An 18,183-nucleotide genomic window follows, 5' to 3' on the forward strand; every position below is an offset into this window, starting at 1 on the left:
CACAGGAGCTTCTATTATGATTGACTCACCACAGATGGAATAACTATGGGCCACCCAGGTCTGATCTTCAGCCTCTCATGTTGTTCACCACTTCCTTTTAAGTGCTGTGTATCTCTGTTGTCATTATCTGCCTTAATCAGTGCTCCATCTCCTTTATCAACACCTTCGTTCTCCTTTGCATTTGGAAAGTATATGACGCTGAAGTCAAAGTCCACTTTGCCGGTATTGCGAACACACATTTCAACTTCACCGACACAGTGAAAGAGCTGGAAGAAGGAGAAAGGAAATTAAAACATTATAGCTTGAAGATCACATGAATAGAGCCTTGTGACAATGAACACATAAACTGTTCCATCTACTTTTGTGTAGTAAACACAAAATAAAAAATTGCAACCTAGAAAAAAAGTTGTCAAGATGGCTTTTGTGCTTGAGGGTCATAAAAATAAAGGAACTGAAAGGAATTTAACAAAAATTACAAATACTTCAATATGAATGAGCTGGCCTGTTTCAGGTGAAGGTGCTCAAATAATTCAAATTTCTGATAATAAAACAACATTTGGAGTGTAAAAGAGGAAGAAAATGAAGAATGCTGAACAGACAGGAGGGTTGGATAAATGCTCTGCTGAATCGGTTTTTCACCTAAATAAAAAAATCAATGTGTCCTTGTTTTGAATATCAATGATAAGTCTCAGTGGCTTGCATACATAAATAGAAGGTGCAAATGAACAAGACAAATGTGTGGAAAACTGACTGAAGACTGTGGCATTAAAAGTTAACAACTCATCTAGTTTCCATTATGAAAAATCTGTATAAATATATTAATTGAATTGATGAATATTAACTTATCTTTTATATCAGCAGTTGTTTAGTTTGTAATCCAAACATTCTTCTGCCATTAAAAGAATATGGTGAAATAGTGCAAAAAGTGAAAACAGACTATGCCAATTCATCACTGAAAGTACTCAAACAAACCTCTGAGGCCTTTACAGAACAGCCATGCTTGGTACGGAGTTTACACTGCTCACAGGTGGACTTGTTGGCAAAGTAGATTACGTATTTATTTAGAGGTATGAAATAGAGGGAGCTGAACTAGTATGCATGCCACAATTTTCACATTTTTTATTTGTAAAAAAGCTGGAAACCTTGCATTTTTTCCTTTAGAGTTGTGTGATATTTATTATTCCACATAAAATCCCAATGGAATATATTAAAGTTTGTGATTGTAAAGTGACAAAACATTCAAAAGTTCAAGTGGTAGGAATACTTTTACAAGGCACTGTTAACAATAATATTACACTGCACGAGTTGAGTAAACTCAAAGAAATCACACAAATTAGTCTTACACCCTGTAATATGGTCAGCATTACCATCTTGTGTTGCAGTATGTATCATCTTATCAACATCTCCAAACAGTAAATTGGCTTTGGGCAACTCATAACACATCGATGAGCAAACAGATGCAAAAGAATATAAAAAGCAAAGTATAACTAAATAATGGAAATTACTTGATCCTTCAGGTGTTGCGTTTCAAGTCATAAGATGGTTCATTCTTGATTGACATGCAACAAAACTGAAGTTTAAACTTTAATGAAATGTACAACTCATGAGAGTGCTTCCAAACTTCTCTCTATTCGTGAGGTCAATGTGCAATGGTTAGAAACTTCATGTGATCCCATCACATGAAGTGATGGGATCTTAAACTCTGACAGTTTTCAGTATTTATGAGAAACAACTTAAAGTAAATAATTCACTTGTAAAATGTCTAGTGTAAAGCATCATTGCCAGAAAAAAAAAAAGAATCTAAACTCCACAATTTTATATACCTGATAGCCGAAGTCAAGATGTGAGGATTGAAGACTGTAAGACATTGCTGAGGCTTCTCCTCTGACTTGGACTTCATATGTTGGTCCATCTTCAACATAGCACTTAGCCACCACCTCCCTCCTGATGTTCTCATGACCAAAGAAAGAGAAAGTGACACGCTGCTCATCTTGAGGCTGCAATACGCCACACATTGGTAAGATGTCAAAAACCTATGTAAAAAAAATAGAACAGTAGATCATCAGTGGGAGATACAAGGCTTCACCATAAATGAGCTGAGGTAATGTTTAGAGTTGCATTAACATGAATTCTGGCTCATTCACACAGCCTATGAGTCAGTATGACCACACACATCTGGCATTAAAATTGAAGTTATTGAGACACATTTTGATATTTGATCACTAGTCATCAGCTCTCATATTTAGTAAGAAATAAATGGGCCAGATGAGTATTATAACCACTATCTTTCTAAATATAAGCCTCAGGACGCTAAATAAACTATGGTCACATGAAATGTAGCTAAACTCTTTAGCACTGTAAATGGTAATGCAACTGAAGCATCATATCACATTTTTTCAGTTATAAATTGCTCTAAAAATAAAAGTCCTACAATTGGCAGTATAATTATCTGCTCTCTGACAAACGAGGCAACTCTCTACTTTGAGGCTTATTCCAGTGTACAGGTGTGGATGATGAACATTTTTCAACTTCACAGCAGAAATGACAGAGGAAAAGTTGTTAATACCCTTTTAAAAATCCATGATTGTCTACAAGTCCACATTTGCCTACCTCCTCCACATTCACAGGACGTAGTGTGCTGCTCTGGTCATCTGCTTCAGGACTGAGGCACACAGGCAATGGAGAAACCTCAGTCTCACTCTCTCGATGGTTAATTGATGCTTTTGCCGTTTCTGTTTTTCTGTGAGGGGAGAAGGATTTTAAAATACCCATTTAGCAAAATAATTTTTCTCCTTAGTAAACTGGAAATTCAACATTTGAAGATAATTTTGAACAATCTTTTTTTCCTTCCATTCAGAGATAATGCAATACTCAAGTAGAAGAGAAAACGGTAAGCTCTCACATCCCAAAGAACTCAGACTCATTTTCTTTTAGTACTCTCGTCTCTTGTTCCCTGTGGGATCACGCTGGATGCATCCATCAAGTTAATTAAACAGAGTGTTCTATAATTAAGAGGAATTTTAATAGGCAGGCAGAAGGAAACAGGTCAGGATAGATTGCAATGAAGTGCTGAATAAACATGGATGAGAATGAAAGAGATGCAGCAATTGAGGTCTTCTTAAAGCTCGCCAGGAAAAACTATATATCAAATCACTAAAGAGTGGCTACATTACTGCTGTTAAAAGTGTTGTATGTGTGTGTGTGTGTGTGTCTGTGCACACAATGTTCTAAGACTGCCAAATACCGTGGCAGTACTGTTGTTTCAGCTCACATAGGGTAAAAGAATAATAAGAAGGGCACCAGCAGGGAGCCCTGTGGAATGATCATATTGACAATTGTTGCTTCAGCCTCATTTCTGGCAGTCACATATTAGAGAAAAGTATGTCACATTTTTGCTGGATATAAGTTAAAAAAAACATTTGGGACTCTCCATCACATTTACATTGTATCCTACTGCCTCTAAGGGTTGCAAGTCTTTAAATGCATTACTACTGTCAAAGTTTTGCTCTGAAATACATGGGGAATTGAATATTTGTAATTAAAGCAATCATGTGAAATTAGTTTTACCCATATCAATGATTGTACAGTTTAATATTTTTATGCAGAAAAAGGTTAGGGTTTTTTTAGTTAGTGACCAGAATTTGTTGATCATTTTCTCATTACAAATCATACCAGTCAAATTCTTGACATCTTGGGCTCTGAGTGCTTTCACAGAATGCTATTGAGATTGTATGACTAAAGGGGCATTGCTTTAAATGCAATGCAGTTCACTTTTTCCATAGAGCTCACCAAAAGACTTAGGACATTTACAAGATTAAGTCTATATGTGGCCACTTATAAGAAAATATTACATTTTTTTCTACTGCTTTTTAATGCAAGTCAAAAACAGAATTAATCTGCAAATTCTGGCAGCAAAACAGTTTACATCAGGGGTCTTACACTCTAGTCCTGAAGGGCCTGTGTTCTGCAACCATTAGCTGCGTCTCTGCTTCAACTTGTCTGAGTCAAATAATTACCAGGACTTTGGAGAACTTCACTTCATACTGAGGAGGCAGTTCAGCCATTTGATTCAGGTGTGTTGGACCAGCGACACATCTAAAATTTGTAGGACCTGGATGGCCCAAAATGTCCTTTATGGACTGGAGATGAAAACCCCTGTTTCCTCTGAACACACTGGCTTTAGCATGGTGCTTCCTTAAGTTACTTGTTTCACTGATTAGGCAGTCTTTGGTTTACACAGTAATCTAATACCTCACACATTAGAAATGGACAAAAAAATATGTGTTCTTGTTCTGTCTTGCTGAAGGTTTTCCAGATAGAACACACTGCAGGATCTACATGTGCTATGCTGCATATATATGTTGTTAGGATAAAAGAATTTGCCTCACAGACAATCCCATCTCAGAGGACTGTGGTGTAATTACTGATAGCGATGTAATTAGCTGAACATGGCAAGATAACGTAGGTTTTGTGTGAGAGAAAGAGACTTTACAGAGGTGAAGTCTACATTTAATTAGCATGACGACCTGCGAGGATGGTTTTTAAGAGGGAAAGGGTGGAGAAAAAGAAGAGGGATTGGATGTGGTTAAAGTATTAAAGAGATGCAGAGGCAGAGAAGAGAGAGAGGGAGCTGGGGTAAAGAAAAAAAGAGAAATAAGCAATGTAAAGCCCTGAGAGGAGAAGAAAGGGAAAGACAGAAACGAAAGAATACCAATAGATGGAAAAGGTTGAGGCGGAAAAGCTGATTGAGGGTGATAAATCTTGCAGAGCTATTAGTTATTTGGTTCAAGGCCACAAGTAGACTACTACAGTATTCGCAGTTTATTCCAGAAGAGCCAAAGCAGAGGCCTGAAAGAGGCACACTGTAAAGTTTATAAAGCACACCATCAGTAAATGTGTCTTCCCCAGAGAATTTATAATGGCTTTGGCTCAATTCAGTTCAGTGGGGTTAAATGTATAGCTCTCTACTGAAGCATCCCAGTGAACAGATTTAATGCATGGAAGAGATCCATTCTGTTATCAGCCCTGAATCTCATCTTTTCAGTAACTAACTAAAATATTTTCTGACTCCAAAAACAAGTAGATCCTACTGATAAACTTACATTTTACATGTATTTGTATATAACAGTTATAACAATTACAAAAGAAAGCTGCAGATGCAGCTAAAAATCCGGAAAAACCTCAATAGTTTGTCACACATGAAAAGGTGTGACTCAGACAGATTTCGTACACAAAGTGAAAACTTCAAGCCTTCGTTTTTCCTGTAATTTTGATGATCGTAGCCTACACATAAAGCAAACCCAAAACTCAATGTCACAGAAAATTACAATATCATGAAAATGTTTGCAACATGTTTCAGCCTACTAGCCAACTGATAACACAAGTCAATGCCAAGTTTTCACAGTTATGGTGCTATGTAATCTTGTTGTTTGAAATGAAAAAGCAAACACTTAAGATATATTGGTCAAATACTGTATCACCCTGAAGGAAAATACACGTTAAAAGCTCTTATTAATATGACAATAATGATGAATGTATGCATGTAAACATTTTAGACTGTACATGGGTATAAACTCTGCAACTCATCACGTATTACCTTTCATGGCTAAACTTATGATAGTAGATAGTTGAAATGTATACAGTACAAAAGAAAACAGAGGCTGTTTTCACTTAAAACATTCACCCTCATACCTCAAAGGGCGTTTTTGGTACTCCATAAAAACCCAGTTGTAGCACACTGGCAGCTGAAAGCAGTTGGTCATTGTTATCATTTTCTTTATCTCTGAGCAGTTTTGCAAGCAACCAAAATCCACAATGGATGAAGAAAACTGAAGGTTCGGAAAGTGGACCTCAGCATGCAACTTCACACACACTTGTTGTGGGAGTTCCAAGTAATTTATTGTAAGCGTCTGTGAGGCGAAGAAGGAAAATATTCAGTTATTTCAGTACTATCAATGTTATTTCCATATTTAAATATTTAAATGTGACAAAAAAGTAAAAAACAAAACCCACATTCTCATTCTTAAAGTTGTTTTACTTCGAAGCATTACCAACATCAGACTTACCTCATTCACAACACGGTGCATTAAGTCGTTACAGAAAGATGGATCGAAGCAAACCCAGAACTCAAATTGACCCTGGTCCTCTAAAACCAAATGCTGGAAAAATAGAGACCACTTATTTTAATTCAAAAAAACAAAGGTATAAAACACAACATGCAGTAAGTTTTATGGCTGACGGGTTTCGTCAAAAACCGATTGAAAAATATTAAGCTTTTCAGTTGTTCCTCACAACTAAAAAGCAACAAGTACTACCAACATACTTATACAAGAGTTTCATACGATTTTATCTTAACTCCTGGTTATTTTTGATGAATCATAGCACAGTAAAATAATAAAATTCTCAGCACTTAAGGAAAAGTTACATGTAATCTTTTTGATTTTCCCAAGACTACATGCTACATTGTTTCCATTGACTGTGGTTCCAGATCTGGTGAATCTTTATTTTTATGACCACTGACCAATCCAAAATAACTTAACTTCTTGTCTTTGTATTACACTCATTAATTTATCTCATAATTTTTTTGTGAGTAAGTTAAAACTATGGGAAGATTACTGACAATCACTTTAAAACATCATTTTACAAGGCAGGTAATTTTTGGGTATGAATTAAAAGAAAATCTGTACTGTGTATCTCATGACACTTGGCTTTTTATACCTGAAAAGTTAAGTATAAAGACTAAAACTGCAAAAAGACAAAATGGAAAAAATGCAAAACAATCAGCACTCATCAATGACAGATTGAACAAAAAAATGAAAACTACACAAGGTTGCTGCAGATGCACGCAAGTAAAATGTCCTTATAGAAACTGTCGGTGTTTGAATTACAGCACTTTAAAAAATATCATCACTCATCATGCTTCATCGCCAGTTGATCAAAGGTTAAAAAAGGGCTCCATCAAAAAAATTAATGAATCAGATTAAGATTAGGAAACTTTGTTTACAGTTTTAAAACCTTCATTTTCTTCCAAACAAGCAACATCTGTTAAGAAACTTTAATGGTCCATTTTGATTTAATGAAATTGGATCATTCTGAATGAATTGTATTTGTTATCGGTTTCAGTCAGTTAACACATACATCCATGTCTACTACCACAGATCAAACACACAGCTAAACAGATTTTAAATAAATCTATGTAAAAATATTTTCTGGTGGTAAATAAATCTGAAGCTAATTAGGCAACAAAAGACTCCCCTTTGCAACAGGATGTGAATTGAATTAAATGAGTAAATATGAGAATAGTAGTAAAATTTCAGTGGACAGTGACACCAAATCAGCGGAGCTCCTCTTTCCTAAACCAGGAATGGAAGTAGCCAAAACAAACCTTGGCTGTAGTTGAGCTGTGCTCTCCTGGAGTCTCACACAGAAAGAAGTGCTTTGGAAGAATGAGTTCCATGGACAGAGGCAAAGAGGACACATTTTGAAAGACCAGCTTCTCATATACAGGCAACAGGGTCTTCCCCTTGACCTTTAAAAAAGACATATACAGAGTTGTTAAAAAAAAAAGTACTCACAATACTTCTGATTTTATTTTTTTGTAACACTCCCACACTGTTTCATCAAACAGTGTTTTGATAACACAAAGATAATCCAAGTAAATAAAAAATGCAGTGATCAAATAATGACTTTACTTAGAAAAAGCTATTAAAGCCAACCTGCCCTTCATGAAAAAGCGCTCACCTTTTGTTAAATCATGTTTTAACTTTGATTAGACTTTTTTTCCTTTTAAATCAAGTTTGATTTCACAAGCAGCACTCATAAAACCAGAATGTTAGGTTGTCGATGATTAAAACTAACCTTTTGTACGCAAAAGTTCAGTTGCTCTGAGGAAATATTAAGCACTGGAGCAACAAAACGACACATTGCTTCCACAGACATGATGGTTTGCTGACAGCCATGGCCACCAATGATGCTGTCGCACACCAGACGCTCATGAAAATTCTGGAAAAATAAAGAAAAACATGGTTTATACATGTACAGTGCCTTAAAAAGTAGTCATACCGCTTTCAGTTTTCTACATTTTGTCATATTACAATAGGACCATATGGAAGATGGCCCTTAGCTCAGTTGAAATCAAGAATCAACTTGTTGGGACTCCACACACCAAATATTGTGGGAGTCAAGGGGCTACAGTAAATGCACATATCGTTGAACACTCTGTCCCCACTGTGAAACAATGGGGACAGAGTGTTCCCCACAGTGGGGACAGAGCATTAGGCTGCAGGGATGCTTATCTTCAGCAAGAACAAGTAAACATTTCAGGCTTAAAGGGAAGAGGGACAGATCTAAATACAAGGAAAAATCAGAAGCAATCCAGTTGTAGGCTGCAAAGGCTTGAGAGTAACGTGGAGATTATTTTACCACATGAATAGCAGCCCTAAAATGTTTCACTGTAATTTCAGAAATTGCTGGGTCTACGAAATATTGGCTAAGGAGTTTAAATAGAAATGGGCCCTACTTTACTGCTGCTTTTGGCAAAGAAATTTAAAAGCCCAAAAGTCATGTGAATTTGTGTGCCAACACATAAAATCCAAATAAAATACATTGAGGTTTCATTGTAATGTAACAGAAAATGAAAAATCTAAGAGCTAAGAACACAATGCTATCTAATGCAAGGCACTGTTGTCAGTGTATGAGCACTATGTATGGAATCCAGTGGTGTTATTTATTCACTTTAAATTCTACAAGCACACCTTGGGGGAGTCCGCGGATGCTGTTAGTACCATGTCAACAGAACAGCCCGGAGAAAGGTCCACACAAGCGGGACTGAGGCTGAACACATTTTTTTCTCTGCTGGTGGCTGGCGTAGATTTACGTTTCACAGAATCTCTCTGTCTAGAAGAGCTGATTGGAGGTAACGCTGTTCTACCAGAGAAGTTTATTTGTTGTTTTGGAGAAGCCAGGAAGCCACCAATCTTCCAGAACATCCGGTGATGCCGCAAACCAAGGTTGGTCAGCTTAAATTTGTACTCGTATGGAACAAAGCTTAAAAAACATAAAAAGAACAAACATGACCTGATGTTCACAGATACAAAGTTGCACATTTTTAAATCAAAATTAATTTAATTATCTCCCTACTGGAAGTGTGTGCCCAAGTCAAGAGTAGGGCCAAAAGGTTTGTCGCTGACAATAGTTGTCCCAGTGCCTGTGGCTGACAGTGAGACACTGTGTGTTCTGCTGTCCCGTATGGATATTTCCATCTTGTCCGTAAAGTGAAGTGTGTCCTTCAAATTTGCTACTATCTTAAGCTCCAGCTGGCTCTCAGGCGGCACTACTCCTTCACTAGGGTCAACACGCCAATAGGACTGTTCATGGATCTGAAAAAAAAACAGAAACACAATCTGAACATGGTCAAGTGAAGTTCACCATCATCACATCAACATTTGGTATAAGAAATGATAAAGCCTTTTAAAACTAATTAATGTCTATGTGTCAAAATGTCTTAGTAAAAATTTTTATCAGTCTCAAATCAATCAAAAGTTGATTTACAGGGTAAATTACCTTGACTTATATTCAGTGACATCTAACTGTATATAGTATATAGTACTGTATATGAAAAGTACTATCTTTGAAACTCAAAAAGTAGATAACTCACATAATTTCTGAATTTGAATTAATTGAACCTTTAAAAAAGATACAGGAAGGAAAGGTTAGGAAGAGAACTAAAAGGAATGAAGTTTTGGACAATCAGCTGCTGCAGCCACATTTGACCTGAAACAATAAACTGGTAAGAAAAATAAAATACATTTTCAGCAAGTGAAGCTTTCACACTTCCAACTCTGACACTGCTGATGAAGAGGATTTCAACAAACACCTGTTTTTTTGACCGAAAAGTTCACCTTGCACTGAAGTTAGAAGTCTCAACGTCTACTGACATTCAATAAATTTTTAAATGTGCCAGCTATTTTCCTTGAGTATAGTGTTTTGTAGTTATTAAGCTTCCTTAGGTTTTTGTACTTTACTTGTTTTGCTCTGACTTACTGCAATTGTTTGAAGAAAATCGGCTTTCTGAGGGTATCTAATGTTATCTTGCTATCCCAGCTTTTTCAAACACTGAAATGTGATGCATTAAAATAATTCTAACAGGTTAGTCTCCTCCGTCTGTGCTGCATTCATCTTAAAATGTAATCCATGGCTGGAAAGTGTATGTATGTATCAAATAGCTGCATAATCACATCAACTCTCATTGCAGCAGGAGATCCTTGAGGTAAATGGAGTTCAGTGACTCCCTGCCTAACATAAGTAAGATAAAATTCATCATTACTATTCACAGAGTAACTTGCCAATTATGTTACAAAGATGTGGAGGAAGATGACTATGAGTGCATTGTTGAAAACATAAAAAGTGAAATCCCAGTGATCTGTCACACGTTTGTGTCATTTAAAAAACTCTGCAAAACCATCTTAATACTCATTTACAGCTTTCTTCAGAGGCATCTTTCTGAGCTGAATACAGATGAAGATCTAATGTTCATATTCCTTTCATTCGCATATATATGTATATGTCACTGAAATATATAAGACCAAGCAGTGGTCAGGATCACAATCAATGTTCCATGCTGCATTGGTACTGATGGATGGCTGGAAAGTAAACTTTTAATTGAGATTTTGACTAGCTTCTAACAGATGCAGTGAAGCCTGGACACTCTCACTGCCTGTAGGACAACAAAGTAGATTATTGATCAATGGGGACACACTCACACTGCACCTTTCATACTGAAGTGAGTCCTGCACAGAAAATATGCGACATATTACATATAGATGTTTACTTCAAATAAAAATTCTCCACACAACGTACTTAGCCGGTGGGTGACATTGGGAGTCATAGATCAGTTTCCCAATGTTTGTACAATCGAGCAAAGGAGCTTGGGAACTCAGATGGGGAGAAGATCGATACATGGGTGATCACGGTTAAAGGGGTGGGTGGGGTTTGGAGAGGAGAAGGAGCAGGGGGTTGACTCCCCGGAGTGAGGAGGGAAGATGAGAAGAATTTAAATAATCCCATCAAACAAGCCGCATCCCACAGCTTGATTAGCATTGACTGATTGCAGCACAAAGCAGAATTCAAATTTCTGCCGTATCCACTACAACTATCAAAGATGCTTATACTGTTCTCTGTCAAACACAGAATTTTGTGATCTAAAAGATGAGGTTTCACAACTTCTTCTAGTTAGGAAAAAGGTATAAATCTGTGTATATCCTTAAACTAATATTTCATTTTATGCATCTTTTGAATAAACGCCCTGACATCAATTATTAAGAAATCGGATTTGCCTGAAATAAAGTCTGGAGTGCAGGACACCTCAAATTTGCTTTAGATAAAGTTATAATTTGCAAGGATGTTAAAAGGATAAAAACCACTACACTGTACAAATGTACCAGTCAGGAAAAGGAAAAAAACAACACATAATCTTATGTACACCATGGCCGTCATCATCAGTGGTTGGAAACAATATCACAGAACAGTAAAGTTACAAAACCTACATTTGCTATGTCTGGATTAAGTCATTTAAATATAGTAAAACCTTGTGTGATAATATGCTATGCTAAAATGAATCCAAACCTAAATCTTTGCATCACAATTGGAAAATGTATCTATAGGTCAAAAACAACACTGAGCATAATCAAAAGAACACCATACCCACAGTAAAACATAGTGGTAGCAGCATCATGCTATGCGTCAACATAGTTGTTTTTTTATTACATTCATTTTTTGTCAAGGTGAATGACGTTATAAACAGGTCAAAATGCGATTCAGTTTTGACAATAAATCTCCAGGTGTCTGTTAGAAAACAGACGTTGAAGAGGAATTTTATATTTCAGCATTGCAAAGTGTCCAGGCGCATATCCTTTAACTGAACAAAATATCATAGAATGACCTACCAAAGGCAGAATATCGTGGGCTGTAAATAAAGATACATCCTCACACTTGTTCAGTTACGCTTTACTCTTTTCAATGCTTGTGGACATGGTCACTAGGTTTAGACATCTTTGGTAATATCCCCATAATCATTCATTATTCTTCATTTGTGTGGCTCCTTGCCTGATTACTGTGTAGTATATAATTCTAGGATAACCATCATCGACTGATGTCTGTGAATGCGGAGGACAAACTCCTTTTAGAACACTGCCTTAGAGGAAGGACAGGGTCACACCAGGCTTGCCAGTGAAATTTTTAATTTGGATGTGTGGACTGTTGAGTCTTTACTGAGGAATGTGCTCAGTTGCAAGTGTGTTTTCAGCCGATATAAGGCAACACTGATAAGGCAATGCAGCAAGAGAAGAGTTTCCAAGAGGCACGGAAAACACTGTATACAAGGCACAGCAGTTCTCACACTGCAGCACAGCACAGTGTTTCCTTTAAACTGCGTAAGAATGACACACTGTTTAGAGTTTGAATTCTTTAACATACCAGGATCAAACACAGTTTACTAAAAATGGAAGCAGTTTCGCCATGAGTGAAAGGTAAACTGTCATCTTTAAACTGCAGATGATGACAGATGGCCTTACAGATGACATTTCTCATTAGATCGCTGTGAATTTATACTCGGCTAGTAAGTTTCATCTATTCTGAATTCACAAAATGTCTCCATTTGACTTTTCACATAAAGCGTTTCAATCTGGGAAAAACGACTGTGAAAATGGATCTAATTATTTGTAGAGCTTCAAGATTCAAACTCGTTTACTCCTTAATCAGATCTAATTAGACTGAAATTAATTAATCAGAGGAGAGGCAATAAATTGATAAACATTTTCTATAAAACCCTCAGTAAGATTTGTGGATGGCAGATGTAGCAAAAAGAAGAAAAAGAATGGACCTGCATCTAAAGACTAAAATCCTAATTTTTTATTGATACCTTATTGCGCTTAAGTTATACAAAGTGTGATTCCCCCCTTTCTTTTCTTACTCCACCAATGTATGCTGTGAAAGATTAATTTGTAGATGGCTGTACCAAACTGATGTTGAAGTGAGCAGGAATGGGAGTTTGATTGAGAAGTTGCAGTGTTCGAGTAACATCCGTCAGGACAGGAATGCTGCCGAACTTCAGCTGTGAGATGGGAACATAAACAATGGGTCCTTGTCCAACACATGACAGAAGGACCTCCTGGAACAGAACAGTAAACAGGAAATTTTGAGAATTAATTTATTTGCCACAAAGTACTGAACCTGCAGCAACCCTGACATTTCCATTGAAACTCACTGACCAGAGGCTGCTGAAGGCTGCCAAACACGGCTATATGTAGAGAGTTCTGGATTCTTCCTAAAGTGCGAGCCACGATGGACACAGGAATCTCCTTTGAGCTACCAGCCAAAAGAACTCCTCTGGGCATAGAGCTGCCAAAAAGTACTGGTGTACTTCCCTCTACCTCCTAAAAATGCAGAATGCAAGGTGTTACTTTTTTAATAAAGGGACACAGAGTCAGCATTTGTTGGAACACATGAAAACCTTGAAGAATGCATTTGACTAAAAGTTTCTTAAAACTGTTCATCACTAGGAATGGTGGTGACGAATGGAAGATTCTTCTTGTGGGTTAAAGCTGTTAGTAACTTGTTTAAGTGTTAGAACTTTTTATGTTATGTTTTGCTAGGCAGCATTAAAGGTGCAGTATGCAACTTTTATGAAGTTAAAACTGTCACCATGTTGTGACAGTATGCTATGAGACTGATAATCTGTGAAAAAAAAAATCTCCTCCACCTCCTCGCTGAGCTATTATCGCCATCTGAAGAAATGCTCCACTCCCGACCAAAAACAACCAGTCAGAGCCAGGAGGAAGGTCTTAACACTGTGACTCAACCTCATTTATTCGCTGCTAAATGTGCTATTGGCAGAGAAACAACTTGTCGTTACAGAACAAAACATTTATCTGCAATCATTAGTGGCTATGCTAACAACAGTTACTTGCAAATACTATTGTGAAACACATTCACAACAGTATTTGCCAGGGGGGATAAGCTGTACCAATATGAGTAAGCAAAGAGGTAGAGAGGATTAATGGCACCACACAAGATTGTGATTGACACTGCTAAGTCTCATCTCTGGGCTCTGGTTGCTTGTTTCCAGTTAGCACTGGGAGCATGGGGAGAAAGCAGAGGAGCTTGAATTTTTTCCCACAGATTGTCTGTCTCATATCATACTGTCACAGCATGGTGACGGCTTCAATAAATATGTAAAAAAAATAGTATTTTCTATAAAAGTTACATACTGCAGCTTTAATGTAAGAAAGAGAAGAAACATTATTCAGTGACTCTCACCAAAGTCTAATGGTGTCTGTAAACGCTGAGAAGCTAACAGAACAGCGCCCATGTCTCATTCCTAACAAACCTTTGAGAGGAAGTTATGAGTTAATTTGGAATTTGTGTAATATCTAAATAGTGGGCTTTGATGAGATGCCACTCAAGCTGTAGCACCAGAAACAGTGAGATTCAACAGAGCAATCTTTCTTTTTATTTCACCCCAGTGATATAATTGTCTCCGTGTTATTTATGTCAAAATAGCAATCAGTCAGAGACAGCTGAAAAGACCTGGCATGTCAACCATCTTACTAAATGCAATATTCTGCACATTGCGGTCATTTTGTTGCAATTTGCATAACAATAAAGCCTGGTTCTAATATCAATAACTTGGTTTAACGGTCACCTGCTCTAGGACACCATAACAAGCAGGAAGATTGCTGGAGTTGATCAGCCGCAATTTCCTTTCATAGGAAAGATCTAGGTAACATCTTTGGAAGTCCAAAATGGGAGGTTCAACCTCAATCCCAGGCACAACACACCTGTAAAAACAGAAAACATGAAGAATAAAAATGAAGAAAAAAGAGGAAAAGAGGTATGATTCTTCTGTGATCAGGACAATATTTGTTCTCCCAATTACCAAAACCAAAATTTTAAAATAATTGATAACATTTTCTCTGAAAATGGTCTGAAATCAGATCTCTGTTTATTCTCTTTATTGTTAGAGCAATATTAGTCAACAAAAAACAGCAACATCACCTTGTTTTAGCCTAATTAAACTATTTTTGTTGTCAAAAAACAATGCCTATAAAAACTACTCTTCCCTTTGGATTCTAGCCTTGATTTAAAGTACAATCAGGGAATGGATACAAAAAGATCTAAAGCACTGAGTGAGCATTGATTGTGATAAAGTTAAATGCAACAGAGTAATAGAAAAAGTGAACAATTTTATTTATTTAAGAATTTTCTGGTGTCAGCAGTGAGTGTGTCGAACCTGGCATTGAGAGGCAAAATCATGATTTCCTCTCCGACATCTTCAACATCTACTGCTAGCGCCAGTTCATATTTCTTTACTGTGTTCGAGCACAGAGTAACCTAATCACACATTTGAAACATGCAAGAAAAAAGAAAATGTTTATAGAGATGTTAATTTTCTTTTATTTTACATCAACACAGAGGGAAATCCTTTGACCCCACAAAATGTGTACAAATTAGTACCACTTCCTGAAAACATCTACAAAGACTGGGAAATATTACTTTTATCCTCGATAATTTAAATTAGATGAATTAAGTTTAAATTCATCAGTTTAAAATAATTGCAGTACGGCTTCTGAAATACTAGAAACTATTACAATTGCGCTATGTTTACGTAATACGATAAAACATGGGTTTTACACAAGAGACATCTTTGGAACAGTACATAATCTACATGTGACATTTACTTTTAAGAAAATTAAAAGGAAAATTAAAAGACATTATCAATTTAATTCGGTGCCTACTAAGTTAGAAATTAGACCAGCCAAATGTCAAACTGTTGCAGTGTCATTACGACGGTACCTTGATGCTGACATTAGACATGGCATCCACAGTGCCAGTTGCTGGACTGACAGTAAACTCCACTGGTCGAAGACAACGGTCCCAAGTTGGATGTCCTTGCCAACTCTTTGGGGATAAATCAGACACCTGTTTGGCACTGCTAATGCTATTAGGCCCTAATCCGTCCCCAATGACATGTAAAGCAAAAGTCATTGGAACAAATGATGTGTTGAAAAGAGTACATGTCTGTGTTGCTGGAAAACCTATAGAAAGAAATATTTTATAAAATATGGAAGAGAACATTAGTATAGTGAATGAAACTAGGTTGATAGATGTTCTGATCTTCAAGGTGACTTACCAAAAGCTACGTCGCCAAAATTTAGTTCATACACATTAAAGTGGAACGTGGGGCCAATTACACAACCCCTGAAGTAAAGAAAGGCAGAAAACATGTAAGCAACCTCCAAACTATTTGAAAACATATTCAAAATGGACCACTTTTGTTAAAATATAAACACTTTAACAACCGTAAATACAGATTGTCTCTGTAATTAACTTAGACAGTATGTTAACATGCCATCTTCACCTGAAAGTTATGGTTTGAGATTGAGGCTGTCCTGTGACAGTTAACAGCAAATCCTCAGAAAAGCTTCCCAAGGTCCGACTGTGAAAAGTGATTTCTACAGCCTGGCACATCCCAGCGGGAACAACACCTTCCTTGGGATGGATGGAAAAACACAGGCCAAACTTGGTCTTAGGGCGAGAAAACTTGAAAGGGGCATCAATCAGTCCCTTGTTTGTCATCTGCAGCTAAAAAAAAACAACAAAAAAACAATTTTGTCACAAGTCCCATTGCTGAGAAAAATTATGTTTTACATAAAACTTTTGATGGACGTTCCGTAATGCAAGGCTACAAACTCATATGGATGAGTTCAATAGAGTGGAAAAAAGTTAAAACACTTAAATTGGACTGACAACATCGACTTAACTGTCAAAACAGATTCTAAGTGAAATGAGAATACTTTGTAGAGCCACCTTCAATGTAATTAAACCTGCACATTCTTTTATCTATTCCTCTTTGTAAAACAGCTCAGTCAGATTGGATGAGACTTCTGTGAACTGCAAATCTCCAGTCTTACCACACATTTTCAATTTTATTTAGGTCTGAGAAATTCTGACACATACATACGGCGATTGTTAAACTCCGGCTGTATGTTAAGCATTGTCCTGGTTAAAGGTGAACCCAGGCTTTGTCCCTGTATTATGACGTTGGTGGGCCACCAGGCTTTACTTGTTTCCTCACCAGGATAAGTGTGACTTGTTTGTTTAAAAAGAGTTTTTTATTCACCAGTAACAGTGATAGTAAAGATGGGTTTAAAGTGGGTGAATTGCCATAGTGCCCAAACCACCAGACTTAGCAAGTTCTCTGGGGGAAACCCAGTACATTTGCAACCTGTAACAGGATTTTCTTTCAGCAATGGACTTATTCTTTACCTTCTTCTTTAAAGACCAGATTTATGGAGTGCATGTCTAATATATCAGCACATCAACAGATTCGCTCTCCCTACAGCTCCTCCAGAGTTACCATGTGCCATCTGGCTGCTTTTCACATTAATGTCTTCTTTGCTTGGCCTGTCAGTTTTGGTGCACAATGATGTCTCAGTAGGGTTTGTAGTTCTGCCATATTGCTTCATTTTTCAGATGATGGATTGAACACGACTCTGGAAAATGGCCAAAGCTTGAGATATTGGTTTATAACCCAACATTCGTTAAATTTGTTCACTACTTTATCCCTGACAGGTCGGCTGTGTCTTCACGATGCCGTTTGTTCTCTTCACAGAGCAACTCTATTCATACAGAAATTAAACAACACATCTGGACTTTGATAATAGGTGACTTTTGAAAGCAACTGGTTGCACCGGTTTTTCAGTAAGCAGTATCAGAGAAAAAGGGGCCAGAATACAAATGTCCAACACACTTTTCAGATTTTTAACTGAACTACTAAACAAGATCATGGACTTTGGGCTAACCAATTTTGCAAATCCACCATTTTTCTTTCTCAAAACCCTTTTGTAGTCCAACTTCAGGGATACTGCAGCCACAAGTGGATACGTCAAAATTAATTATGCCATCAACCAGCATCAGAAAATCTTCAAAGTGCCTGGCTAAATTAAATTTTTCCAAAAAATTTACCCACATCAGTGGGGAAAGTCGTCTTTGTTTTTGTGAAGCCCTTCAAGGACCAAATGAATGGCTGAAATGTGAAAATTGAGGATTTGCAAAAAAATTGGGACATTGTGTAAAACATAAATAAACAGAGAATATGATGATTTGCAAATCAACACATTTTTTTGG

The 18,183-nt window shown here is 37.0% G+C and overlaps 1 protein-coding gene across 1 annotated transcript in view; it reads right to left on the reverse strand.

The window, feature by feature from the left end:
- Positions 1-18,183, reverse strand: part of hydin (HYDIN, axonemal central pair apparatus protein) — a 72,609-nt gene that overhangs the window by 38,466 nt on the left and 15,960 nt on the right. Inside the window, exons 12-27 of the mRNA XM_023325851.1 lie at positions 16,415-16,638; positions 16,187-16,254; positions 15,850-16,091; positions 15,287-15,387; positions 14,699-14,834; positions 13,266-13,430; positions 13,013-13,165; positions 9,139-9,377; positions 8,754-9,045; positions 7,858-8,001; positions 7,385-7,528; positions 6,066-6,158; positions 5,692-5,909; positions 2,611-2,740; positions 1,824-2,033; positions 30-266 (exon numbers count right to left, since the gene is read on the reverse strand). Of these exons, the coding sequence (XP_023181619.1) occupies positions 30-266; positions 1,824-2,033; positions 2,611-2,740; positions 5,692-5,909; positions 6,066-6,158; positions 7,385-7,528; positions 7,858-8,001; positions 8,754-9,045; positions 9,139-9,377; positions 13,013-13,165; positions 13,266-13,430; positions 14,699-14,834; positions 15,287-15,387; positions 15,850-16,091; positions 16,187-16,254; positions 16,415-16,638 (2,796 nt within the window). The remainder of the gene's footprint in view (positions 1-29; positions 267-1,823; positions 2,034-2,610; positions 2,741-5,691; positions 5,910-6,065; positions 6,159-7,384; positions 7,529-7,857; positions 8,002-8,753; positions 9,046-9,138; positions 9,378-13,012; positions 13,166-13,265; positions 13,431-14,698; positions 14,835-15,286; positions 15,388-15,849; positions 16,092-16,186; positions 16,255-16,414; positions 16,639-18,183) is intronic.

This window comes from Xiphophorus maculatus, chromosome 2, assembly GCF_002775205.1.
Source record: "Xiphophorus maculatus strain JP 163 A chromosome 2, X_maculatus-5.0-male, whole genome shotgun sequence".
NCBI lineage: Eukaryota > Metazoa > Chordata > Actinopteri > Cyprinodontiformes > Poeciliidae > Xiphophorus > Xiphophorus maculatus.